Source organism: Streptopelia decaocto (genome assembly GCF_964273445.1).
Source record: "Streptopelia decaocto genome assembly, chromosome: 1".
Lineage (NCBI taxonomy): Eukaryota > Metazoa > Chordata > Aves > Columbiformes > Columbidae > Streptopelia > Streptopelia decaocto.
In genome coordinates, this window is record NC_138663.1 from 124696909 (window position 1) to 124724685 (window position 27777).

General features: G+C 38.1%; 1 protein-coding gene across 3 annotated transcripts; it reads right to left on the reverse strand.

Annotated features, from left to right (window-relative positions):
- Positions 1-5088: 5088 nt before the first annotated feature.
- On the reverse strand, positions 5089-27767 carry GABPA (GA binding protein transcription factor subunit alpha). Of its 3 annotated transcripts, XM_082068569.1 has the most exons (11): positions 27627-27718; positions 26413-26460; positions 23795-23895; positions 22018-22162; positions 21235-21319; positions 16528-16773; positions 15216-15410; positions 14344-14400; positions 13172-13312; positions 11644-11836; positions 5089-8017 (listed from the first exon to the last, which is right to left on the reverse strand). In XM_082068569.1, exons 3-11 carry the CDS (start codon positions 23869-23871, stop codon positions 7789-7791), a joined length of 1368 nt encoding a protein of 455 aa, XP_081924695.1. In that variant the 5' UTR covers positions 23872-23895; positions 26413-26460; positions 27627-27718; the 3' UTR covers positions 5089-7788. The 3 variants fall into 3 exon arrangements, with proteins under 3 accessions (XP_081924695.1, XP_081924694.1, XP_081924696.1); XM_082068568.1 differs by lacking the exon at positions 26413-26460 and having other exon boundaries at positions 27627-27767; XM_082068570.1 differs by lacking the exons at positions 26413-26460; positions 27627-27718 and adding an exon at positions 26962-27212.
- Between the last annotated feature and the right edge of the window lie 10 nt (positions 27768-27777).

Consider the following 27777-nt stretch of genomic DNA (forward strand, 5'->3'; position numbering starts at 1 on the left):
GTTTCTCCTCGTATTCAGATGGAACCTCCTGTGCTTCAGTCTGTGCCTATTGCCCCTCATCCTATCGTTAGGCACCACCGAAAGGAGTCTGGTCCCATCCTCTTGACACCCACCCTTGAGATATTTATAAACATCAATGAGATCCCCCCTCAGCCTTCTCTTCTCCAGGCTGAACAGACCCGGTTGTCTCAGTCTCTCTTCATAAGGAAGGTGCTCTAGGCCCCTCATCATCTTCGTAGCTGCTGCTGGATTTCCTCAAGTAATTCCTTGTCCTTCTTAAACTGGGGAGCCCAGAACTGGACACAGTTCTCCAGATGTGGCCTCATCAGGGCAGAGTAGAGGAGGAGGATAACCTTCCTCGACCTGCTGGTCACATTCTTCTTAATGCACTCCAGGATACCATTGGCCTTCTTTGCCACAGGGTGCATTGCTGATTCATAGTCAGCCTGTTGTCAACCAGAACTCCCAAGTCCTTTTCTGCAGTGCTGCTTTCCAGCAGGTCCACCCCTAACCTGTACTGGTGCCTGGGGTTATTCCTCCCCAGGTGCAGGACCCTACACTTGCCCTTGCTAAACTTCTTCAGGTCCAGCCTGTCCAGGTCTTGCTGAATGGCAGCACAGTCTTCTGGTGTGTCGGCCCTTCATCCCATGTTGGTATCCTCACCAAACTTGCTGAGAGTGCACTCAGTATCTTCATCCAGGTCATTGATTAACAGGTTGAACAAGACTGGACCTAACACTGACCCCTAGGGAGCCCCACTAACTACAGGCCTCCAACCAGACTATGGACCATTAATCACAACCGTCTGAGCTCTGCCATCCAACCAGCTCTCAATCCATCTCACCATGTACTCATCCAACCCACACTTCCTGAGCTTGCCTATGAGGAAGTTGTGAGACAGTGTCAAAAGCCTTGCTGAAGTCAAGGTAGACAATGTCCATAACATGCCCACCCTCATAGCTGACATTTCTGAGCAGCTTTGCACCTCTAAGGAAGAAGTTTTTATTTCTTCCTTCAATTTGTTCTCTTCAGCCAGGTCTCCCTTAAAAATAAACACTTCTCTGTTTAAGCTTGGTCTACTGCATAGTGAAGTGCAAAGGGCACAATACTATCTGACCAAGCAAAGCTAGGAGAATCTCCCTCGCAATGTATACGTATATACGTCTATAAACTTGCACAGCACTTTTCTGTCAGGATACGCTCGGTCTCTCAACACAAGCCTGTTCTGCTCCAGCCCTGTGCAAAGCCCCTCTGGTTGCCCTGGCCCAGTGTCCAGGCAAAGGCTGACTGTCTTCTTTGTACCTGCTGGCCTGGCCAAGCTCACCTTCTGGTCCAGGGAAAAACCTACCTCTGCTGCCACCTGTCTGGCTTTATAAGCTTTTTACAGCCGTTTTCAGAAATTAAATAGTATTGCAGTTTCCATTTTGGTGCCAGACTAGCATCATCAATCAGCTATCAGCATGGTACTGCGCTCTAGGTGATTACCCAGTCTTCTCAGAGAACTAGCCTTCTTTTGACTATATGTTTCAGGAGCAACAGTGAAATTGATTGTTGAAACCTGTTTTCCAAAATAATCCAGGACTTTCAACCCCAACACACACATGCCCAAGAATCACAGTTCTCTTCTGGTTTTTTCCTTCTCCACCTGGGTGAAATTCAGCCAGTGGCCAGTCCAAAAAAGCATAGTGTTGACTGCAAAAAGGCTGAATTTCGTTTTATTTTCCTACCTGGGCACACTAATTTGAGCATGATCACACGTAGCCTTTCCTTTTCACAGAAATTGTGAATCTTTACTCTTTGTAACCCTTTAGATGTAACATGGGTTGAAAAGTTGGTAGAGCAGGAAAAGACAGACACATCTCCTCGATAAAAAATTCCCTCTACACAAGAAGAATTCCCCAGCTGAATTTTTTTCCTCTTCATTCCTCACTTCACACCTGGTGAATTATTCCTCAGGACAAGTTCAAGCTCCTGTTACAGCTTCTAGCTGCTTGTTGGGTACAGTTCAGGTCATCTCATCAATTTATGGTTGTTAGCCAAGCCACTTCGCCATCAGTTCCATCTCCTTCAGCGGCTTTTAGCAGATAAGAGCCAGGAGAGACTGCAGTTTCACAGTGAGTTTCACATCCCGACTGACTCTCTCCAACCTCCCTCCACTGATCCCTGTCGGGGAATCAAAGCCCTGAGGTGGGTCTTACGGCTTTCTTCTGTGCAGCTTCTGTGAAGCCCAGCACATTGGCGTGCCTTAGGAGGCACGCAGCCTGCTTCATTTTGGGAATAATGCAGCTTTGAGTTTCTGGAATCAAACATTGCTTTCATGGGGGAAAAAAATAAATCTGTCCTAACTCTGAAGTTTAAAGAACTGCCCCCTGTAGGTGTCCTTCCCCCTAGTTAATCTCATTAAATCTCATCTCTTGCATCCTCACTCTTGCAGACTCGTTTTTTCCACGCACACTGCTTGCAGCTTTCACTCTTAGAAGGCTTTTTAAACATACTGGTTTCTCATTGTGTTCTGCAGCTGAAGCTTTTTGCAAACCCAGCTCCTATGAGGGAGTTCCTGCAGAGCCCTTGGAAATGAGAATATTGAAAAACCTAAGCCTAGTAGAATAAAGGGGGAAACAGCTAACTAACATCTTTTCATCCCAAAAATACATTGCCCTAAGTGGGAAGATTTTCAAATAAACAACAGATCTTCTAATTTCTAATAAACAGTTTGTTTAGTGCCATCCACGCTTGCTTCAATTATAATTGATACATATTAATTATATTACAGATAATTTGTATAATTTGCTTTTTGTCTACTGAGATGGGAATATTCTAGTTTGATTACTGATTTCTGATATGTAGCCCACGTAGGCCTATAAATACAGCTCCTAAATGCTAATTTCTTCCATTTAACTTACAAGGTGGGTTGCAAAGCTAAGGAAAAAAAGAGTTTTAAGATATCAAATCTATTATGGACAATGGTTGGTTTTTTTTCTTTTTAATACTAAAGACTCCCAGTTCATTCAGATCATTAGTAGCAAAAACCTGAAGCAATTCAATAAACAAAATTAAATGTTTCCATGATTTTTCACTCACCAAAGCCATGCTAACCCAAATAAGCAGTTTTTGTGATGCTGATGAACAGTTGTTTCAATGCCAGCAACCTGAAAATGACTATAAATAAAACTGAAATTTTATTACTACCTGCTGTCCAGCAGTTGTTTTGTAAGTAAGTCAAGAACTGTTGGGCAATTAAAAATTAATGTACTGCAGGTAGTTTCAGCTGTTACTGGTGACAAGACAGCTATTTACATGAGGTTTTCAGGTCTTTCTGATACACAGTTGTCTCCTCTTTTAAACTGCCCCTATTTTTATTAAGTAAGTGCATAAGTAAGTTGCTTACAACTATGATCAATAGTTAATTACCTTTGCGGTAATTGGATTCTTTCTTTCCCATCATAGCCAGTTACAGTGACACCACCAACAAAAAGAACTTGCTCAGATGTTGTGTGTCACAAACCACAAACACAACTGATTCTGTATTTTTCCAGGTAACTGAGAATGTTTCGTGGTTACAGACCCATCTTCTGATCCCACTGCCATTAGCACCACTTCATTTCGGTTTCCAGAAGATCAGTTCCAGGAGTAAAGAACAATTTTAATTAAAGGCAGACCACTCAATATTTGTTTCTCCCTCCTCAGCATTTTTTAAAGCTTAGTTTCAAATTATTAATGGCTGAGATGTCAATACTCTAAAATTACAAGATGATAAAATTTGAGTTTGGCACCTGATTAGATGCTGTGGATTTTAATCCTGAAACAATGATGCAAAATGTAATTGAGGCATAACATGTCTAATGTATTGGGTCCTGCATTACAACTACCAAAACCAGTTAATATTTCCTCTCCTTTAATTACAAAGTAATGTTCTACTTAGCATCATCCATATTAAGTTACTTTTCCAAAAGAAAAATAGATTACACAGTATCAACTCAAATATATTGTAGAAGTCCTGGTACAGCTTTATCAAAACCACGATCTTCAAGAATATGTATGATCTTGAAAACAAAACCCACTAGTTTAGTCAGTAAAAATATTCCCTGCAGACCTGTGTGAATGGATTTTATATCATGCTGCTTTAAAACAAAACAAAACACCATGAACCTATGTCAATGGATCTTATATCATCCTTCCTTCACTACCAGACAATGGAGCTCCATGTCAGCTTATTTTGCTTAAGACTGAAAATCACAAGCTGTTTGTCATTCCTGATATTGTTAAAAAAAAACAGAATTCATTCTGAGAATAGAAACCCCAAAACAAAGTCTCACTGACATAAAGATCCTAATAACTATAAACACAAACAAAAGGTCCTCAACTAATAAGGTACTAAGTATTTTTTAAGTGTACTTTAAAAAATGGCCAATGAATTATTGAAATGTTCTAAAAAATTATTCTCAGTCCATTACATGCTGTTGCTGCTGAGCTAAACATAAACATTTTGAAATAAAATGATCTGGTAGGTTTAAAGATGACAAAATATTTCAGTCTTGAGTTTAGCAGTCCAGATGGAGGAGTTCAGAGGTATAATGAGAATATTTCTACTGAGACATTAACTTAAAAATAAGGTAGTAACAGTATAATCAGAATTTTATCTTCTTTTTAACAAGGACAGTACTAACAACTGCAGTAAGTGGAGCTATTTGCAAGAATGAAACAAATCCAATGATTACAGATGAACACGAACCTTTCCAATTTAAACACTCCTCAGATCATAAAACTACTTTACAGGGCTCCATTTTGTCCTACTTGTAAGTTTCCTTCATTATTTTTATCAAAGCACCGTTTTGAGACTTACAGTTAGGATGTTAAAGAAAGCTGTTACAGTAATGAAGGACACTGAGTTCCAGTTTAAAAGTAGAAACACGCAGTATTGAGTCAAAGAAGATGCCTCTTCCGAAAATAAGGTAGTTTGCCTTCTCCCTGTAATGAGCTTCTGATCTGAAGAATAATGAGAATAAAGCACATGTATTAATCTTTAAACTGGTTGCACCTGAATGACATTGCAAATGGCTCTCAGAAAAATTAAGAAGTCAACAGGCATTAGCTGTATAACATTTTTATTTTACTATATTGACATTTTATGCACAAATATTTTATCAGAGTAAAAATAGAAAATAATTGTTTCATGTAAAATTACCAAAAAAATGCAAAACACAAAAGAAATACATAATTAGCAGAGTATAAGTGTCTTTATTTAAAGAGTAAAAAGTATGCAAAAAACCTTCCATTTTACAAAAAATTGGGAATATTCTTTCTATGTTTTCCTTCTGGCAGCAACAGAACAACCTTTGACAATATATTCTACATCTGCTATTTTATTGAAGACATCAAGTCAGTCACAGACTTCTCCCCTCAACTACAGAGAATGTGACAAGTGATTTTTATACTGTTTGAAAGATTCCTTCTTTACTAAGTAGAACACGGTTGAAAAGCGGATGATCCCACAACAAAGAACCCAAAGGACTATCATAGCTACTGAAAAGCTGCAAAATAATAATCGGCTGTATTTACAAAGAAAGTGTGGTATCAGAAGTTTCCCTTAGTGGGCTCAGTCATGTAACAGGAACATTCAGGAGGATAAAGCATGGACACAACATTTCCACTTTGCTGTTAGCTTATCCTCTCACAGTCCAGTTTGATCTAGAGAGCTGGTATTATAAGCTTCTCTTCTTTTTATACTATGTTTTTACTAAAAAGGGCTCTCATGAACTCTGGTAAATAAAACCAGTGACTTGTATTGGACTTCTGTGAGTAATGGAGCGGTGTTAAACACATAGTTGCTGCCACCTTCACCTTATTCTTAGTAAGCAAACCTGACCCCTATTTGTCACCTCAAACACTTGCCAACAGGTGGAATCAGGCTACTGTAACAGCAGTAAATGGACTGATGGCTGACCTCTCGTGATAGATGCATTTACGTATTTTGCTCAGGGTCTAAGATTTTTTTTAAAAACAAAATCATCATGCTCAGTACATGGAGTGCTTTAAGAGCTCAAGAATGAAAACAATGTTAAGAGTTACTGAAAGAATCTGGCAAAAAAAATATAAAGAAATTATAATCATCATCATGATGTAAAAAGTAAGCTAGAACAAGATGCAAGGCTTCTAGTTAAGCAAAAACCATCTGCAGATGGACATCCTATAAACTAAGAGCTTTGTCCTCAATGCATCTTCAGTTTTCTTTCCCCTCTGCCTGCAAGTACGACTGTTCCTTTCCAGGCCAAGGGCAACAGTCCAGTGTTCTTGATACTCAATATGCACATTTTATGTTTAGAACCCTACTGTACAAGCACTTTTGATTTAAGGTTCAAGAACAACTTGATCTCTCAAAGAATTAAAGGTTTTCCCTTATACATTCATATTTTAATTGTTAAGTGTTACCAGAGGTGGTTTTCACTTATAAAAAGTTGGAAAATATGCATGGTGATATAACATTTATACTGTTTAATAACATGTAGGGGCAAAAACAAACCCAAAATCGCAGCATTGGCAGCCATCAAAAGAGATAGTCTAACAGGCATCAGTACAGAAGCTCAAAGTTGCAGCCTACTTTTTACTGCACATTTAAGTTTGCTTTAAGTACTCGCTGCATCTCAGAAGTCAGGATACATTCCAACTATTTCTATTTATCATCCAGATTTCAAACTGCACCCAGCTCTGGAACATGCATTTGGCTTATGAAGCTTCAAAAATATCACTTGCAGTTCAGAAAGAAATTAATTTTAAATAAAAAATACATCTTTGTATTTTAATATATGTCAGACTGTACAATAATTTTGGAAATCAAACTCCAGTTCTCTGTAAAGCTATTTTCAACTTGCATTTTGTTTCTAAACAAGGACTCCTGACTGTGATTAACTTAAGTCTTCAGTTACTAAGGTTGACTACCATGCAGGTACAAGCACCTTGCAGAACAGAGCATTAAAACCCCCCACCAAAACAAACTACTCTTTGGGTGAGGGCTATTTTGTCAAGTTTTCAAATCACCCGATGGGAGGTGGTAGTGGGGGAAGTTTGTCTTCACTTTTTGCTAAATGGCTCGAGTCAACAGTGTCTTTCAAAACAGGGAAGTACTTGCCCTCATATATGCAATATTAGCTACCTATTACAATGAAATACTCATAATTGGCTTTTCACCTAAGCCAGATCTAAACCTGGATCTCTTTCTTCAGCACTGATCTTCAGTTCAGTCTAGTCTTAGTTTCCTTTGCTTATAAACACAGATGCTATTTTAAGAACCCGGTGCTTTGTAATGTTTAATGCATCTTTCGGCTCTGCTTGATTAACTGAGAATAATGAATGTGTTTAACTTTGAAAGCATCAAATGCCATTTGGTACTTTAGCAAGGAACAGAAGACTGGAAAGGACTGAGTTCAGGTAACTGATCAGCCTGCTTGCTGTAGGTACTTCATTTTTGCTAAAAGCACTGCAAAAATTACTTTGTACGGCTGTGGGCAGAGAGTGCTGACCAGTTCCACCTTTCCCACCCATTTTCAGATTGCATACCACAGAGGCCCTGACTCAACGTTGCAGAAGTTGCGGCAACCCCTTAACTTACACTGAAATATAGGCTGTTAAAAGATCCAAATTTATACGAGTCCCAGTTCTTTGTAGAAAATCATGCACTGTTATTTTACTGCCAAGAAACAAAAGAAGATTCCAATTCTGATAAAGGTAAGAGCAGTTGCTGCTCTGGTTATACAGGAAAGGCCTCAGGCTCCTGCGTTCAGGTCCCAGTGCTTAGCTCTCCTTCTCTGTTTGCAGGGAGGCCGTGGCCAGAGCCACAGCTGTGACCGGCTGTGCGATGCCATGGAGCTGCATCTTGGCCAGTTTCTTCTGCTCACACTCCGTGACCAACCGGTTCAGCTCTGCTGCGCTGTAGCCAATAAGAGTTTTCAAGTCGCAGACAAACTTGTACACAAACCTCTTGCCTTGCACTTTGCAGATCATGTCTCCGTCATAGTAATACCTGTATAAAAAAAAAAAAAACAAAAACAAAAACAAAACCCAAAAAAACCAACCAAACAAAAAAAAAGTCATGTAAATTTTCAGTATCTGTAACTTCCGTACACATCAATCATGTACTTAAGGTCACTCAAAGACCAAAATATGAATCTTTTTCTCATTATGATTCTCATACAATCTCATATACCAAGGATTGAAAGTTGTCCCTGCACCTGAATACATTATGGAGAAAATAAAAACATTTAGTTATTTTATAAGCTGTGGGATGCACCATTTCAGAAATGAAGGTTTCTGAGCAGTTTAAGGACAGTTTGGTTGGGGGAGTAGGGAAGCTCTCTATAATGCTTTGCCTTAATAAAAAAATGTTGTCTCTCCATTACTGCATTGCTTTCTTTACTCTTGTCTCTGCTTTTCTGAGGGAAAAAAAAATAACATTGGAAATAGCTTGAAAATTAGCATTGCGGTTTCTATGCTACAAAAGCAGTCTGTCTCTCCCTGTTGTTTTCAAAGATGGAAGTAAAACTATGAAAGTGTGGTTTGCTTTTTTTCCTTTTTTGTGTAGCTCATATGCTGGCAAAATTACATCCTTTGCCTTTATTTACAGCTAAAGGCAACTTCTGTAACTATGAATACTTTCTACATTGTGTCACGGAAGAGTTATCAGACTGAACGGAAATGCAGTAAAGGTAACAAACTCTTTATCACCCACTGTACTCCAGAGACATTATAAATCTTCAGGTAAGACCAAGAGAACGAAAGTTAGAATTTTACAGTTTTGTTGCTCATCTTGTCTCCCTGCAGGCATTAATAGAATGCATGTTACATTTCTCATGAAGAAAACCCAAGCGTCTGGGACATAACTTGGACTTGATGAGCTTAACAAGGCTGTGATAAATTTGAAAAAAAAAAAAAAACAACAAAACAAAACAAAAAGCGCACACACACACACAAAATGAACAAACAACAAAAAACCCACAAGCAAAACGAAAAACAACAACAAAAATCATCAATTTCATTTCCTCCAAATCATCACCCAGCCCAGATTTCTTGACTGTCTAAAACTGAGTCCTCTGTGTGACTTGCTTATAAGCAAAGATGACTGTCATTCACTAGCACAATTAAGTCAATTAAAAGACTAACTTTTGTCTTCTAGCTCTAATGGAAGAAGTGTACAGGAAATTAATTCTTTTTCCTCACATCCCACTTCCCTACTGGATAATTTAAAAGATGCTGATTTTAGAAAATTTACCAAGGTGTATGTACACCCTGGCCTAGTTTCTATACTGCCTGGTTTTCCTACAGCATGGCAGAAGATCTAGCATATTTCCAAATAATATCAACATCATTTTCTGTATTAATCAACAATTGACACAGTAATTTCAGTACAGTAGTAAACAAAACATATTACCATTTTTGTTTTAATAAAACTTTAGCTTGACAACAGAGTTTATCTTGGGAGTAGTAAGAGGCATTAAATATCCCTTCAGACATTCAAGTGTTAGAAAACATGTCAATATTGATGCAGCTGCCAAAATGCCAATGTTTTGAGGAATGTGATTTCTGTAATTCTGTGACTAAAATATAAATGAAAAACTTCTCTAATAGCAATTTATGCAAATTACTGTGCAGACATCTGTTTAATATCTCAGTGATAAGAACATTATACTGAAGTTCTTCAGCTGCCTTTGAGATCTTCTGCAGTTTGACAAAACCCAAAAACCATTGGCATCATTTACATAATTTTCATGTTCCAGAAAGCTTTCACATATACCTTCAGTACACAAACATATAGTTTCACAAAAACAGGTTAGAAATCCAGGAATGGTATTGCAATAACATGGGCTGGGGAGCAGCTGTAGTGGAAAGGCGCTGCTTTAGGCAGGAGGTTGGACCAGAAACCTCATGAGAGACTCTGTGACCCTATGAAGAAAGTAACATGCTAATTTAACACATAATTAATGCAAGAGCAGCCATAAAAGACCAGAATAAAGACCTATCTAGAACAGGATTTAGACTGCAACAGATCTAAAGCAGATGCCCAAGGAAAAGCATGAAAGTAGGGTAAACACACAGCAATGCTATTCCTCGCTTTCAGTGATCTGGGGCTCAGGAACCTCTAGAATGTACATCTTTCCACACCTAGCATCCGATAAAATATTTATTTTTCATTAGTTTTTCCACTTTCCTCTCAAACTCATTAAATCATTCCGGCATCCACAATACCGTGCCCAAAGAAGTTACAAGGCAAACAAAAAGGTGTATTTAAGCTGCATATCTGGTGCCTGCCAGTTTCTTTCGATGCCTCCTGTTCAGGAAAATGAGATTCTGAGCAGTTCTCCTTTAGTGACTCTGGGCCACTCATGGTCTTCTAGACTCCGCTCTCCTCCCGTGAAAGTATTATGCATATTGATGTTATTTAAATCCTCCCTCAAAGATTAAAGAAAACCAGAATATGGTAACTTTACCAGAATACGGTAACTTTACCATATTTCTCATAGAGGTATTTTTAAATAGAACTTGATTTTACTTTTAACAATGGTAGATGAGTTTACAAAAATGTTGTAGCCAAAAGTGGAAATGCTGAAAAGTAAATCTTAAATCTCACTTAAACCATATGCAACTTCACTCATATAATTCCTAAAACTGCTTAAATAATTTGCAGGATTAGACAGTAAGTGCCTTTCTTGAAAACAAAAGAGAAAAATAGACTTAACCATACCAGAATAAGAAATTAGAAGTTCAACCTTAATGATTTCAGAGAACTTGAAGAAATTGTCAAATGATTCTAGAGGCCAAAATAGACAGAGAAAGTCATCTAAAATTCAGGTGCTTGGATTCTTCCCTCTCCTCAAGCACTTACCTACAGTGATTCAATAATACAAGTCCCTTTTACCAATATCAAGTACAAAATCGTAATGGAACAAAGGCAGCCTGAAACACTTCAGTTTCTTTAGATGATAAAAGTTCACTATGTTGGAATCACAACAACTGTTGAAACTTACCTGTCAACTGCATTTTCAAATTTAACATCCCTACCATAAGAACAATGGAATGGATCGATCAATATTTGAACTTGGAAAAAGTTTTGTTACATACAGAAAACTACTAACAATTCTGTAATTACAAGAAAGTATCAATTTATAAAATACCATAACAGAAGAGCAAGAAGAACACGAACAAGTAAATGGTAAAATATAAAAATAAATCAATAATTCAGAGTATCCACATATTTCTGTATCTTTCACCAATAATCATTATTGTTTGGCACATTATGGAAAGCATAAATGCTGAAGATACATCACAAATAAATATATTTCAAAAAGTAAGCTACCCAAATTAACTATCATGTCAGTCTTCAATAATATTGAAAAAAGAAAAAGTATTTTTAAATGTTCAAGAAATTAAGAAGAATCAAGAAATCAAGAAATTAAGAATTTAAATGTTCAAGAAAAAAAACAACAAATCCTTTGCCCTTGAGACCGGCATGACCTGATGGGAAGAAGAAGCTTCAGAGAATCTGTTTATCCCTTTACTAAAAAAGCAGCAAGTCTTGCATTAGGACAGTTAAAAACACAGTAGCCAAGTGGATGCAAATCGCTTTGTATCTGATCAGTTCCTAAAGTTTCTTACCTCAAAGCCCGACTAAGTTTCTCATAGTTCATGGTGGGTTTGTTTTTACGCTGCCCCCATTTTTGCGCAACCAGTTCGGGTTGATTCAATTTAAACTCTCCTTCATCACCAACCCAAGAAATACAGTCCCGAGCATCTTTGTCAGTGAGAAGTTCCAATAAAAACTGCCACAACTGGATCTGGCCATTGTTTCCTGTGGAAATAGGGATAATAAGATCCATTTCAATTAGTCCTTCTTATATCCCTCTCTTAGATAAAAATTTTCAACCAACATATTAAAAGTAGAGCAAAATAGAATGTATGATGGAAGGAAAACTTGCACTTAATTTATTCTAATTATTCTTTTGGGAACTTTTTTTGCAAAGTCATCTGTACTAATCTATTAAAAAAAGAAGCTGATGAATACAGGGGAAAATATAATCAAGATTTCGCATAAATCTGTCTCTAGAACTTAAGAAAAAAACTTATATAGCAGTACGCATAATCATTTAGACATATACCTATCCCTAATATAGTACAGATTTAGCAAGAGTGGCTTATTCCTCTTCAGGTATACACACACATATATATATATGTAATAGAAGCTGTTTTTTTAAAAATAGTTTAGTCTCCAATTTTCAACATTAATATTAGAAATACAAGGACAAACAAATTTCAGCTTAAATCAGTATGAGATCTTTCATAGCCAATCATTACGATTTCTTTTTAACTCAAGTATCTGCAGCTAAATTTCTAGACTCTCAATGACATACAGACAGGAGACCTAATGTCTAAAGGGAGAAACAAGAAACACAGAGTATTCCCCACTGATGGTAGACAAAATCTTGGCCTAAGAATTCTGAATGATATGATAATAGCTTTTTATGGATAGTCTAAAACAAATAAAAATTCAAGGGAAATAGAAGGCTTTAACAGAAAAATTCACAACACTGGAGAAAACCAAAGCAAAAAATGACAGCAAGAAAAAATAAGATAAAGAAATTAAGATGAGTTATTAATAATCAGAGACTATGTCTACGTAACAGTAATTTCAAAAATAAACTGCAGATTTAGTGTGCCATTTTCCAGAAGGTGGTCATTTAACAAAATAGGAATCTGAAAATCGCTGATTTCTATAGTCACCAAACTGGTCAGGGACCAAATAGAGCATGTAGTAGCTGGGCTAGGATTCTACAACATGCAGTTTATTTTCTCCCCTTTCTGCAAACTGAAAGAAGTTAAAAGCTTGAATAAACACTATGCATTGGTTTGTGAGGACACATTGTTAAGTGATAGGAAGAGAAATTATTTTATGCATCTCATTTGCTGCAGGACTAAAAAGCTGTGGCACCACAGAAACATGGTGCCTGCATGAGCAAACCAACCTGCCAGCCCTGCATGTGCTTCTGATATATTTTGTAGCTACGGTCCACATGGACTTCTACAAACCTCACATCTAGAGTGACAAAGATGTGTCCTGCAAAGCTGTTACTCAAATTAATGAACAAGTGTTTACTACATTTGCATTTGAAAATAACAGAGACAATACCTGTTCTGTTCCCAGGGGAACTTCTGTCTTCCCCAGAGATCCTTGGAGCTCGCTGTACTTTAGCTGCCTTTGCACTACTGTTTATTACTTTAATGGTGGTGGGGGTAGCAGGCTGTACAGATGCTGGAATAATCTGCACAGCTGTAAAGCAGAGAACATTGTGGAACATCAATTATAAATTGCTGGCACAGAAACAGGCATATATTATTTATTACCTGTATTACCATAACATCTAGGAGCTAGTTCTTTTCTTTTTTAAAAAGACACACTGTGTAAGTTGAAATACTAAGAATAATTTAAAGACTTTTTACCTCTTATAGTGGAAATTGTGGTTTTCGAGTCATAGTAGAGATGCCATATTACAGATACAATATTGGATTTCATTTACTAACATGTTTATTGCATGTTTCCACAAAAAAACCCCACCCTCTCCTGCCTTTGTTTTCATCTTTATGCTCTTCCCACACAATTTATCCTAATGCACTTTTCTCTACAGCCACTGTACCCTCCATACTTGCTATTCAAACAGCAATTAAATACCCTTCTATTGCAATGGGGCAGGAGGATGCAAATGCCCCACTCTAGGTGGTTTTAACTAGACACAAACCCAGCATGTAATACACAGTCTACCTATTTAACATATAAGCTGCTTACAAGTCTTCTGAAAACTGGTTCATTTTAATAATTGATGACACTGCTTTAGCTGGAAGTTTCAAATAACTGCAAAGTTACTTTAATGTATTTTTTTCTAGTATCAGTTTCTAAACAAGTCCTCTCTTCCACACTCCCTTTCAATTGTTGGAAACGTTGTATTTTGAAATCTTAACATTTTAATATATCCATTAACTAATGCAATATATAACTTAAAAAAATACAGAACAACTCGAGACTTCATATATGTATCCTAGACAGCTTATTTCAAGAGACTGGAAAACCTACCATCCAAAATTAAAGTTAGAAACTTTCATAGTTCAGGTCATACCTGACCTTTCAGCCAATAGAAAATACTGAGAAACCCAAAATTTTGCTTTGAAGTTTAAAATATCCCCTTTCTCCCCTCACCAAGTAAAACTACTCTCTCAAGTGATTTTCTAAATATCATACTACTATACTGTTGTGCTAAACATGCAAACAGTTAATCGTCTGAATGAACTGCTGGCAGAAGTACTCACGCTGATCGATAGTAACAGTTGCTATTTCTCCAGAATGCTCCTGGCTAGCCAAAACATCTGCAAATTAGAAAAAAAAATAGTAAGTTTTTATTTAACCAACAAATTTCAAGTCACCTGAAGATCAAAACCTTTCATATTTCATAGAGGAAAAAAGTGAAATTTTGGTATCAGTTCACAAGTGACATGCACAGCTCATGGTCTTATGAGTAGAGATATTCAACATGTATCATTTGGTTTTTAGAAATAAGGACGTACATGGTGAATTTCAAGGTATCTTATGCATTCTGCATTCCTTAAAACCTTTACCTATATCATGTAAATGAATATAGAAACAGTTCTTAGTCTGCCAAGTTACATCTAAGCACGGTAAATCTGAAATGCACATAGATATTGTTGTATTATGCACATATAATGAAGCGCTTATCAGTTGTGTTGCGTACAATCTAAGGGTTTCATTGCCTATGCTTAATACTTCTCACTTCTATACGACACAGAGATGTACATTGTAACTCACAATCAATATTTAATTATAAAACTGTCAATTCCAGGAGATGCACAAACTAAAAATCTTTATTAAAACAAAGGAGGGATCATCAGTCACTACCTTCCTGCCTATTAGTTATGAAGTTTGATGAAAGACAGGCAAGCAGTATTTAGTATGCAGACATGTTTCATAGTGGCAGACATTCTCACTAATATCTCCTGTTGTCTTATATTGATGCCCTCATTTTTACTCCCAATATTAAACAGAGGAAAGACAACTGTTCACAATTGGTTTCAGCTTTAAAGAAAGGAGAAAAAAAAAAAAAAAAAAAATCTAGGAGGAGGGATAGGGAATATGTAAAATCAGTTACAAAAAAAGCCTTGCATACACTTTCGAAGAAGCTCCAAATGGCTCCAGAGGATTTCTCCCCGCGGGACGCGCTGGAAGAAGTCTTCTTGGCTGAGGCTGCAGAGCTCCCGCCCGGGAATGCTGAGTGCATTGAGGTCAATGTCTGTCATGCTGAACTCCTTCATCACCCACAACACCCAATGGAGCACCTGGTCTGTCGACCACTGCACTGGGTCTGGGAAAAGAGAGACAAAACTGCAAATTGTCCCATTATATAGGGCAAGGCTCCTCCTCACTGAGGGAGACCATGATGAAAAATACCAGTATGCTCCTGGTAATGTCTCACTTGTTTGTTTTTTTTTCCCCCAAACATTCTGCATCAAAACCCTGATTATCAAGAGACATAGCATGATGAAAACTATTTTGGAAGTGCTTGCCAATAAGAACAGGAAAAAGGCAGGAAAAAGCCATTGCTTTAGTTATCAAAAATACATTCAAAATATTGGCAAGCTACATGTCCTGCAAAGACCTGTGATTTTGCTAGAATTCTCAAACACTTTCAAATATCCCACTTGCCAAATATATTCCAGTTTTGCCAGTCAGCTTAGATACTACAGCTTCATGTGCTGTCTGTGCCTTAACAGTACTTTTCTGCAAGTCAAAACAAGCAACTCAACTGGATAATCTCCTGGGCTTGATGTAGGCCTAAACCCCACCGTTTCAGTTCAAACCTAAGCAGGCACTCAGGGATACTTTTTCAAAATTAACATTAAATTAGCAGCCTGCTAAGTAACAACACTAATTCAAAAGAGATTATGATCTACCAGAATACTTATATTCAGTTCTGAATCATCTTTCTCCAGTATGTCAAAGTAAAGTATGGCTTTCCACAAAAAAAAAATCTGATTTAACATTATACTCAGCATCCTACAACCTATAAACAATTTGTTTCAGTACCTTTAGAGGCAACCTCCACAAAGTACTGTGTCTAGTTCATATTCAGACACACATGAAAATGAGCTTTACCACTAATATAAACATTTTAAGGAAGAAAAGAAGAAGAAAATTGCTTTCCAAAAACTGCAATGACAAGCAGGTTATGAAGCAAAACGCACTATTTTAACAAAACTGTTACAAGCATTGATTCCACTTCTCTTTAGCCTTCTCTTATGCAGATATTTGCATTGTACTTACCCATACCATAAGAAGCCTCCTCTGAAGTACTGAAGCACTTTAACTATACAAGCAAAATTAATTATTATTTATAAAAAAGCACTAAACCCCAAAACGAAAAAAAGAACCCAGTCCCTACCTGAACACACGTACGCACATACACAGAGTCGTGTTATTACCATAGGGTATTCCAAGGCGCTCCTGCTCCTTTCGGTAGCCTTCCAACGCTGCAGCCCATCGTGTCACTTGTTCAGAGGTTTCATCTGAAATCGTTGTGATATGTTTTGTTCCATCCAAGGTTATCACTTGAGCTTCCTCAACAAGGTGAGCTTCAGCCTCTGCGTGATGAGCATCTGGATCAATCACCACCTCCACAGTCTCCACAGGCTTCACAATTTCAAGGATGTTTAACTTGGGCTCTATCCCTAGGTATAGAAAGAAAAACTCAAAACTTAAAAGATAGCAATGCAAATATGACAAAAATGTTGTTTTAAAGCTTTCTGGGTAACACGTGTTATCATGCTTCGGAAAGAAACATGACATAGAAGCATCACCAAATTGCTGCAAGTGTCCTAAATTAGAACTATATATTCTATCATACAGTATATACTTTAGTAAGGTGAATACAAAGCTGTCCCTCTTTCCTCCTCCAATATTGCAGTTTCCTGTTCTAGTTAGGTGATCCATTTCACCTATCTTGAACAGAATGTTCAGCATGTAGGCATAAAGAACAAGTATTTTGGTCTGTAAGAAAGATACGAAACCTAAGAAAAAAGAAAAAAGTAAACCTCAAAAAACCCAGCACAAGCATCCATGTCTTTCCCCCAACCAACAGGCAATTTTTTCAGCCTTTAAAATATTTCCCTGGTATCTCCAGGGTCTACATGCAGGAGTTAACATTTTCATTCGGTACCCTACAAGAGGCAGTGGGTTCACCAGCAAGTTGAAAGAAAACTAGAAAATTCTTCACGTTTTAAACTTCATCAGCTATTCATGTTTTGTTTTTTTATCTGTCATTTACGATATTAGACCATGGAGTTGGAAGATATGTCTGTATCTATTCTGCAGCAATGACGGACACATTCACTAATGCCACCAACGCTTTGTATCACCACTTTCTCTGTCATCTTCCGAGAAGGTATTTTGCCCCACTGGTGCCTCGCCAAATTTCTGACACTGTATAGAAGAATTTTCTTGTCATTATAATATGTTGAACAGACAAAAATTATTTCCATTTTTGTGACATATAACTTCCATTAAAATTACAACTAACAACCTCACTTCTTTAAGATATTTTTATGAAACACATTTGCACATTAAAAAAACAAAACAAAACAACAGTAAAATTCCATCTTATTATGACTTGGAAAACCTTGACTAGGGTTAGGCAGTTGAAAGCAGGATTCACAGAACATCACATGGCCAGAATAACTTCAGTATCTTGTGTAGTAAAATATTACTTTGTGTCCCATTTCATCTATATGAAAGCTCAATGTGAGATGGTAGGTTCTGTAGGTGATGGTGTTAAAAGCAAAAACCGCAATCCATTCACAATTTATAAGAGAAAATAAATGGCATATTTACCCACAGTACAAGCCAGAACAAACCAAGTCTTTTTCAGACAAGTATTGCTCTCGACTTTAAAATGAATTCAGCTGAGAAAAATATTAGAAAGGAAATACTACAAAGACCGTAAGTACAACATGCAGTAATACGAAATTAAGGAAGTAAAAATACATGTAGGCAACCAGTAACTGGTTGATTAGGTGAAGAAAAAGCAAAAAAGTACCTTACTTAGGAGAGTGTTTTATCTAGGCCATAGAAGATTAAAATGCACAGCACAGACTTGCTTTAAAGTCAGATAGAAATAGGTAAGGGAAAACACTAAGGGTTAAGATTCTATTTTTGATCTTCAAAAAAAGAAAGTAGAGGGAAAAAAGCTTCTAGAGAGGAACAGTTCACTGTTGCTCAACAAAATAATTCACTGTCTGTCAAATAACTATATGTCAAAAGAACTGTGAATCTACTCCTTTATCCATAATGCAAACATGGAGATCAAAGTGATGAGTCTCTGTAGAGGAATCAGCTTGTAAGTAAAAACGCTGTGAAGTAACAGTCTGCCAACTAACGTACTGCAAAGTTATATCAACACTAATTCACTGGGTTTGTCTGCATCTCTTCTCAGACCACTCCTTTTACCTACTGCATCAGAAAACAGATGTCCAGTCTCCCTCGGACAGCACAGAAGTTACAAAACATCATGTGACAATTCCAGAAGTAGTTCACTGCTTACTGTCCGAAGCTAGAGAATATACCAGGGTTAAGACTGACCTACAGAAAACCTGTATTTTTTGTTCCCCTTGAAATATCTAGTATTAACCACAGCCAGAGCCAGGACATTAGTCAAACCGCATCTTTAATCTACATCAATATGTCTCATTACACTTACGAATCACTCCTTTACATACTAAAAATAATAAAAGCCTAGTTATTGGGAAAAAAAAAAAAGTTTAGAAACCATAGTCAAATGAGGAGTTACATACCTAAAACAGGACTGGGACTTCAGCTGTCTAAATCCAAAGAAACTTTTGTGCTTAACCACCACTTAGTCCCCAAATCTGTGTAAGTAAGCTTAAGGATGGCAAAATGTTAATCTGATATGATCTATAATCAGGCAGGAGAAAGCCTTGATCAGATATAGCTTGTGTCTGGACTTAAAAAAAAAATTACCATCGAGGTCTTCCAAATTAAAGCTTTTTTCAAATTCTGTGACATACAATGTAACACAGTAATTCAGATCTCCACAGACTTGCAGAGGCTTTGTTCAGAGCAGTACAGGGCAGGGCTGCATTCACAATTGTTGTTCTCTCAATGGCAAGAAAACCATATACATCTCTGTTCTTCAAACAGGAAGAAAGGATTTAAGGCAAGGTAGAATGACAGAATAGTCTTTCTAGTAAAAAGAATAAACAGGACTGATATTTTACCTGCTGTGACTTATACTGATATCCTTGTATGAACTGCTATAAAAGAGCTGCAATGGACTGTATTTCAGCTGGTGTTTATTACTTTGAATTTACAGATGGCTAATCAAAATTTGGAAGAACACTGTAACTGACATAACAGTACTTCTCTTAAGAGAGCCCAATCCATCATAAGGACTGGCATCACTGATTACTGCTAACTGAATTGTATGTATCATACAAGTTGGGAAAAATAAAAATAAGTAAATCAAGAATCTTTCAATACCTTATCCATACAAGAAAAATATGTGGATGGCGTAAGATGCTGGTTTTTTTCCCTCAAATGGACACTGCAGTCAGAATAACAAGTCCATTTCCCTGTTAATAATTCAAATATCTTTGTCTTATTTTTCACATCCATGCTGTTTGTTTTCTGATAGTTTGTCCTGCCATACTGTACTTGCCTTCAATAGACAGATTTCTTACAAGATGCTTAAGTGTCAAGTATCGTGGCCTGAAAGACAACACTGATGATCACTCCGAAGTTATAGAAAAGTACTTAATACACAGGTGTTTCTTTTAAGGAGAGAAGGAGAGAGAAAAAAAAAAAACAAAACAACAAAGTCATGTAGCTCAGATTTACATTAAGAAAAAAGGAAAAAACAAACAAACAAACAACACAGGAAGAAAATGGAAGATAATAGTGGAGATATTTATTCACCTTTTGAAAATGGAAGTCTGAGCACTGTATTCTACAAGTTAAAAATTAAGAGCAGTTATTCTAGTTCCCTGAAAGTATTTCTACTCTATTTTTAAAAACAGAAAGGTAGTTCAGTCCCCATTACATATGGGGAACTGAGGATTCAATATAGCACTAGTCACCTGACACTCAGCATTAAATGCAAATTGTCAGTCTTACTTAATATTGTTAATAAAAACCAGAAGGGCTTTCTTCTGTCTAATCTACACCAAAGCCACAACAAAACATGCTCCCCAAATTCTGCTAATCTGCTTTGCTGATATAACACAGATAATCAAAGATGCCCTACACCAGTAGGAACTTGTCACTGTTTATTTGAAAACATGGCAACAAAATCTGTAGCTGTTTTCAGAGCACAATGAGAACGTTGTCTTCAGTGAGTGGTGGTAGTTCTTCCACTCAAGACATATAGGGGGTCAAAGAAGAAGAGGACAATAAGCAGAACAATGAAGCTACTAATTCCTGAGGATTTGACAGGGGAAATCCTGTCATATCTGATAATACAAACTGTGCATCGACAAATCCCTGTCCACCTGGTTAATGCTCCTCTGTCGCAACCGTTTCCTCTGACGTCTCATCCAAAGAGAACAGACAATAGATAGCAATCCCAGCCTTTCATACCAATTTTCAGTTAGCTACATATACTCTCTTAATCTAATCATTCACAAAGCACACAAGCTCCCTCACCTGACAAAGATGAAATTGTCATTTACCTAGACAAAAACATTTTGCCTGCTTAGATACTTGTTCTGGTATGAGTAACTACTCACCCTTAATGAAAGCCTCATACTGTAACTGTCACCTGTCACTCTTTGACCCAGGTTTGTTTGGTGTGGTGGTTTGTGTATGTTTGTTTGTTTCTTTTGTTCGTTTGGTTTTGGTTGGTTTGGGTTTTGTGTGTGTGTGTTTTGTTTTTTTTTACTTACAATTTTAAATGAAGTAATTATAAAAACATTTCACATAGCATCAGTCCACGGCATTTATTTTAATTACTACTACTTGTAACCACAGTACACAATGAAAGAGACATTCTGAAGCTATGTGACCATTCAGTGATTTTCTCAATTTTACAGCTAGAAATCTAACAGTAGAGGATTAGGTTTGCTAATGAGCACTCCTACAATATTAATTTGTCTGTACAACAGACAAACATAACTGCTTACCTTGCCTAGATATTACTTGCACACTGAGTTGCACTGTTCCATCTGTTTTTACTCCTTGATCAAAAAGGCTTCGATCTGGGTCCAGCTTGACAAAAGAAAAAAAAAAAAAATTAAAAACATGTATTAGTCTCACAATTGTAAGAAAAGCAGCAATGCAAGTACCTTCACTTTGTGAGAAGTATCTACAGTTGTGTTTCTCAGTTTTTAACACTTTCACAAAAATTCTTGTCTTTAAAGCAGTACTCTCCCTATTGTTTCTGGAGAAGTCACAGATGTCTGATTACAACTACAAATAAAACATGCAGCTAAACACAGTGCAAAACAGTTATACTGTCTAACATGTGGTTATGCCTGTAAAAATAGTGGGGGGGGGGGGGAATTTTTTGAGTAGTATTTTGCTGTCTATGCACCTGCACATTATGAAAATCTTCTTGCTTATTCAGATTCAAAACAAGATTAGTCTCACAGAAGTTGAGGCAGCAACAAGTGATGTAGACTACCTCAAGAAGATAGTATTGCCATTGCCCTCATTCTTTGACTTGCAAGGTGGTAATTTTTTGCTTTCTTACCCTCACCCCAAAAGTATTCTGATTTTATTCACACTGAGTTTGTCTGTACATGTTAAATGGTCTGATGATAATGAACCTGACATAAAATTAAACTGTTTGTTGTAATTAATATATCAAACAAAGCACGAATTTCACAAACAATGGAAGAAAGGGACAAAGTATGTAAAATGCTTCTCTACTAAGAGGTTAAGTCTTTCACAGCCTTTCATTTTACCTGGATATCTTGCAGGCAAATTTCATGTGCATCCAAGGAGCACTGCAGTCTGGGTTCCAGCAGCTTCTTAAGATTTCCAATTGGTTCATTGATGTCAATAGCTTGACTTACAAACTCTGCAGTGGTGTAGGTTTGCTCAACAATGCTTAAATATCAAATGAATACGGCAAATAATTACATACACGTAATTCAGTAGGTATAGGAAAGCTTAAAATAAGTTAGAAGTAAACTATGTGTAAGGTAATACTGACTCTGAAATCTTAATACCATACAGAAAAACTCTTAGCTTGAGTAAAGAGTGAATTACTAAATTGGGTCCCATTGATTTTGTAGTTATATAACTCTTCTTTTACCCTATCACCGTTAAAAAGGTAGGTTAAATACCAAGACTATTTTCAGATCACTGTTTTCAAGAGATTAAGTCATGATTAGTATATTATACACTATTAACTTGCATGCAGAGTAAATTAATTCTATTTGCATTGCCTAGACTGTATTTAAAATATATTCAAGTTAAAAACAAACACAGAAACTTAACACATGGGGAAAAAGGAAGTAAAAAAATGTCCCCTCTCATAGAGAGTAATCGCCTGTGTATTTTCACCAGTCAGCACAAGGATAAGCTTAATGCATATAAGAGACAACCAGAAGGAACTACAGCAGCATGGAGCCTTGAAGGAAACATCAGTCACATGTCATGGTTGTCCTGCTCTAAAATCATGACAGTATTGGCACAGGCATTCAGAAACATCAGTGTCATGGGAACCATGTCTTAACAACCACCTTAGACAGTTGGTCTCTCTACATTTATGCAGAAGGAAATCAAAAAGTACACAGGCATAGTCAATTTGTAAGTAGTAAAAATATACAAGGTGCTCAGAATAAGAAGAAACTAATAAGTGGTATTGAATCAGTTCTCTAAAACAGGCTAAGGAGCAGGGCATCTAACAGCCTCAGCTATTTCTATTCAACACGTAAACTGCCTCTCTGTGCTTTCAACAACAGTTGCAAGAAGCAGAACGGAAGCATTAGGAATTTAAAAAAATAGGCTGAGGTAATTAAGGCAAACAATATCTGACTTCAGTATCTATGGTTTCAATGGCCCTAACAACAATATAGTCCAATAGATACAGGATATGATTTCTGCTCTGTTAAAAGCAAATGACCTTCTATAACAGTAAAACAATGAACTGGATAAACTGAAAGGTTCATCTCAATTACAGAAGGATACACTAAAGCTGAAAGGTTTGAAGCACATACATGTAGACATACTCCTAGTGACACGAAAGTAGGGGAAAAGAAATACTAAGAAAGTAGTAAGAGATAAACAAAATAGTTTGGGATTTAAGCAATTAAGACTGAAGAACATGATAGCACCATACTGGTTTCCTATAGTGGCTACAGTTCCACTTGAAGAAAACCACCATTTAATGAGATAAGGAACAGAAAAAATGGAAAAAGCACAAACAAAGCTAAGATCTTTGTATCCAGCAAGAAGGATGAAAAACTGTGGAAAAAAAATCTTAGCAGTAGGATTACGGATATCATACTGAACCAGTTACTTCTGCCAGTTTAAAGTCACTTCTTTCGCCTTGCTAGGAAACACTTGTACTTATTTCATAACTGTGGCCATCTCTGAAGCATTACACAATACTCAACAATAAATCTGAATATCCAGACTTTGTGTGTGCAGCCACAAATATCAAATGAATTAAAGAAGCAAAATAAATAAACAAATTGCAGCCTAAGGACCTCAAAAAGCAAAGATAGTACATACCTTTCTTCAGTGCATTCCTGTTTCTCAGTTCCATCAATTTCTATTTCTATCAGCTCCTCTGCCTCTCTCTTAGTCATGGCTACAACGTCTTAAGAACAGAGCTATGAACAGAAAATATTTTTTTTTTATAAGTGACAGACCAACAAAACTAGATGGTGGGTTGTGTCCTATCAAACACTTTTTAAACTAAATACCCGGATAGCTTTCTAAAGAAAAGAATTCACCTAAAAAATAAAGCCAAAAGCTAATACAGATTTCACAGAACGGATGACAATACCTGTTCTTCAAACAAACGGGGGCAAAACCAGGACTGTAAGTGGACATTAGCACAGAGCCCAAAGCCTGATTTTCTTGGAGGCACTCAAATTTACTGAATGTTTTTATTATGGGCCAACAGCTTTCAGTGGCTGGTTGCAAAGAATTTCTGAAAATTCTTTTAAAGTTATTTTGCTGTCTAGATTCAGTTGCATACTATCTTCTTAGCAAGGCTGAAAGATGCTCGTTATTAATTTACACCTTACATAAAATGCTGCAACAGGAAGCTAGACAGAAGATCCATCATTTCCTAATAGGTAAATAAATTCAATAATAAAGTGTTTATTGACTGTCCCATCTTTCCACCCATACCTCTCATGGGCAATCACTTGATGATATGTGCATAACAAATGCATCCTGTTAATTCCCAAACTGATGCAGTATGTTACCAACTAAAAGGACAGCTATTCTGTGATGATATTCTCATTTACACTACAGATTTTGATGCCCTGTAGAACACTGGAGTCTGATGGAATGTGAGGGGGGGAAAAGAATTACAGCATTTGGTCTGTAAGGACATAGTTTGAATAATATGATCATGTTTCATTAACCATCCCATATATCATAAGCGTGAAATACATATGGTAAAGAACTAGGCCAAAGTATATTAACAGTTTACAATAAATAACACCACCAACTCATATGAAAATGAGTAGGAAGTAGGAATACAGAGGAAAAAAAAAATCACAGTAGAAAAAGCAAAACATTCTATTACTTAAATACCCACAATAGAAGAGATTAGTAAGGTTTCCATCTTGGAATCATTCTTTCCCAGGGACTACTCTATCCCAAATCCGACTGTTAGTAAGAGAATTTATTGAAGACAGGTTAATAAGGGAACTTGTTAAAACTTCAAAACTTCTCAGGATTAGCAACCAACTAAGTTGTACAGTTGTTACAGAAAAGGTTTAAAGAAATTCAAACTATTCATTTTATTATGTCCCTCAAAAACTACTAGGCAAAATCAGTTTTGAAGAAATCAAGTGCTGCATTTGATATTAATTTGTATGAAGCTACCAGGGCTAAACAGGAAGTGAACAGCACCTCATTAACATCTTGCCACCAGAAGCAAAAAAAGAATCTGTTCTGCTTACAGATCTGGCTCCATGAAAATCCCCCAACTGCCAGGCCAGGGTCCACTGAACAGAGTCCTAGAAGTCCTATTTCCCTATCACTTAATTTTGTACATCATCTTAATGATAATTGGAAAGACTGAAACACCACTTCTGAAGAATGCAGACAAGCTTACTCAAGTACCCCAAAGAACTGATACCTGCATGGTTACAGGTGATCTGGTTGACTGTTAAAAGGTTTTTAGATATTAAGTTTTGAGCAAAGTCCCTTACTGAAAAATCCCAAAGAAGCTAACTGGTACCATAAAGAAGGAAGAAATTGTTTCCTGTATTAGCAATCAGATTAAAAACCCCAAACGACGAAAAAAGTTATCTTCTTTTTGTATGTGTGTGAGAGGGAGTTTACCAGTAAGGTCACAAAAGGGGTTAAGCTAGGATTTATTTTCCTTGACGTATTCATAAGTTATTTATTGGGAAAGCTGTGCAGATCTGCAGAAAGAACTCACCATCTTGAATGATTTCTGGCAGAAAATGTTAAGCAATGGTAAATGCAAAGTGATGCACAGTGAGTAAATACCATAACAGCACAGTAACTGTATAGAATTAGGTAAGACATTTTGAAGTCCTTATGGACTGGACTCCAAATTGGCAGCTGGACTAGTAACTGTTCACTCACTCTTCCAAAGCAGTTTGTGGTTGCATCTCACAGGCTCTACAACATTTCTGCTTACCCTGGTGAGGTAGGAGAAGGCAGCAAAGACAGCAGGTACAGAAAGAGGAAGAAAGATGGTTCCATTGAACACAGATGTAAGAAAGGGAGATGACAGGTGGAAAGAGGAAGAACAACACTATGAAAATTTGTAAAGTCATTAACAGTTCAGAGAAACCTAGTGGGGAAAATTATTCAGTCTTTCCTATGCTAGAATAGAATCTTGATGATATAAACAATTCACACGAAGCCTAGCAAATTTTTTTGCTAGAGGATGATGCAGAGATTGAAAGCATACATAGGTTCAGTGAGGACTAAGCTTCCTGAGCCTTCCCAGAAGGCTACTAAGAACCAAGAGAACTCGAACAGCCTGGTTTGCTAGGAGGGTCAATGTGGCAGGAATAGCACAACAGCAGTGTTTGGAGGAACATATAAAACTATGCTTGATTTGCGTAAGCTACAGCCTACTGATTTCTGTTTGTTTTTATTATTCCTTCAACCTAAAAAGCCCTAAGACTTACCTGTTGTCCAAGAAGGAACGTGGCCATAATGCCCGAGACAGACTGCCCCTAACGTAAGATACAGCACTGTTAAAAGAGCCTTTTTTCCCTGCATGCCAGTCCAGTGCTTGTCAGTACCTTTTGGCATTTGCAGTCAGGGAAGAGACCTCATCATACTGTTAAGATCTATCTTTTCCCTAGAACACATGGAATTAAGCAAGAAACAAGCCCATCATGATAGGGGCACAAACCCTACTACTAGAGTTAGCATTTGTTATCCTACCAGGCAACTGCAAAGTGGGGGCAACTACTGGAACCCATATACATTATCAAGCAACACTGAAGCCCAGTCACTGGAAATATTTGTGATTCCAAGATGCTCTGGTGGTTCAGTTATTCGTGAAACATTTGGTACTAACTATCATTTGAACTGGTAAATACCAACACAGACGACCTATCCTTTACAGATCAGCTTTTGCAAGTTATCAGCCAGCTGGGAGTTAAGACAAGGACATGGGAGTACTAAAGGGGGTAGAATCATGCCAGATTTCAAGTGTTTTTCTTCCTTACCAACATTAAGAAGTTAGAAAATAAATCCAAACTGGGACAAGTGGTTGTGCGGCAAGCAACTGGCCGAGCGCCAGGAAGCAAACCATGCCAGATGCCAAATACCCTCTTACGTTTTCATCCGAAATAAGTTTTTACGAACGGAATAAGTTTCTACGCCCCAGGGTGGACCCACGGGCCTCGGCCGGGCCGCCCGACTCGCCCCCAGCCGAGACCACAGGACCTGCGGTGGGAGAACTTGACCCCCTCCCCGCCCGCGGCGCTGCCGGACGGGCGCTACCGCGCGCCCCGCCGCCGCCGACCTCCATCGCCCGCTCCCGGGCTGGCCGGAGGGCGGCGACCTGACCCGGCGGTGCCGAGGCCCCTCGGGACGGGCCGCCCCCGACCGCTGCTCCGGCCGCGGGGCCGCCCCCACGGGCCCTCCCGCGGGCCGGCGGGCGGGCAGCCGGCGCAGACCCGCGGCCGGGCGAGGCCGCTTCTCCTTGCAGGCCCCGGTTCTCCCCCCGCCACCCCGCCCGCTTCCCGCCCCCCCCTCTCCTCCTCCTCTCCCCGCGGCGCCTCGTCGTTGTTTGAACCCGAAACGGAAATGAGACTCGCGGCGCCGGGCAGAAACGGAAACAAAACACGGGCCGAGGCCACCGGGCCGTGCCAGGCCGCGCCGCGCTCACCCGCCGCCGTCCGCCGCGCCGGCCCCGAGCGGAGCGGCCGCACGACACCTCCCGCCAGCCGCGGCCCTGGCAGCTCCCGCGGGTCCCGCCGCCGCCGCCCTGAGGAGGCCGTCGCGCGCTCGGGATTGGGCAGCGCGGGCCGGGCGGGGAG

What these genes read in the sequence shown, in the direction of transcription:
- GABPA (XM_082068568.1), bottom strand. Translation starts at nt 23,871, where the DNA reads ATGACTAAGAGAGAGGCAGAGGAGCTGATAGAAATAGAAATTGATGGA. An exon ending in CAGGAATGCACTGAAGAAAG is followed by an intron (nt 22,163 to 23,794) that starts GTATGTACTATC and finishes TTGATATTTAAG; the next exon opens with CATTGTTGAGCAAACCTACA. An exon ending in GCAAGTAATATCTAGGCAAG is followed by an intron (nt 16,774 to 21,234) that starts GTAAGCAGTTAT and finishes TTCTATACCTAG; the next exon opens with GGATAGAGCCCAAGTTAAAC.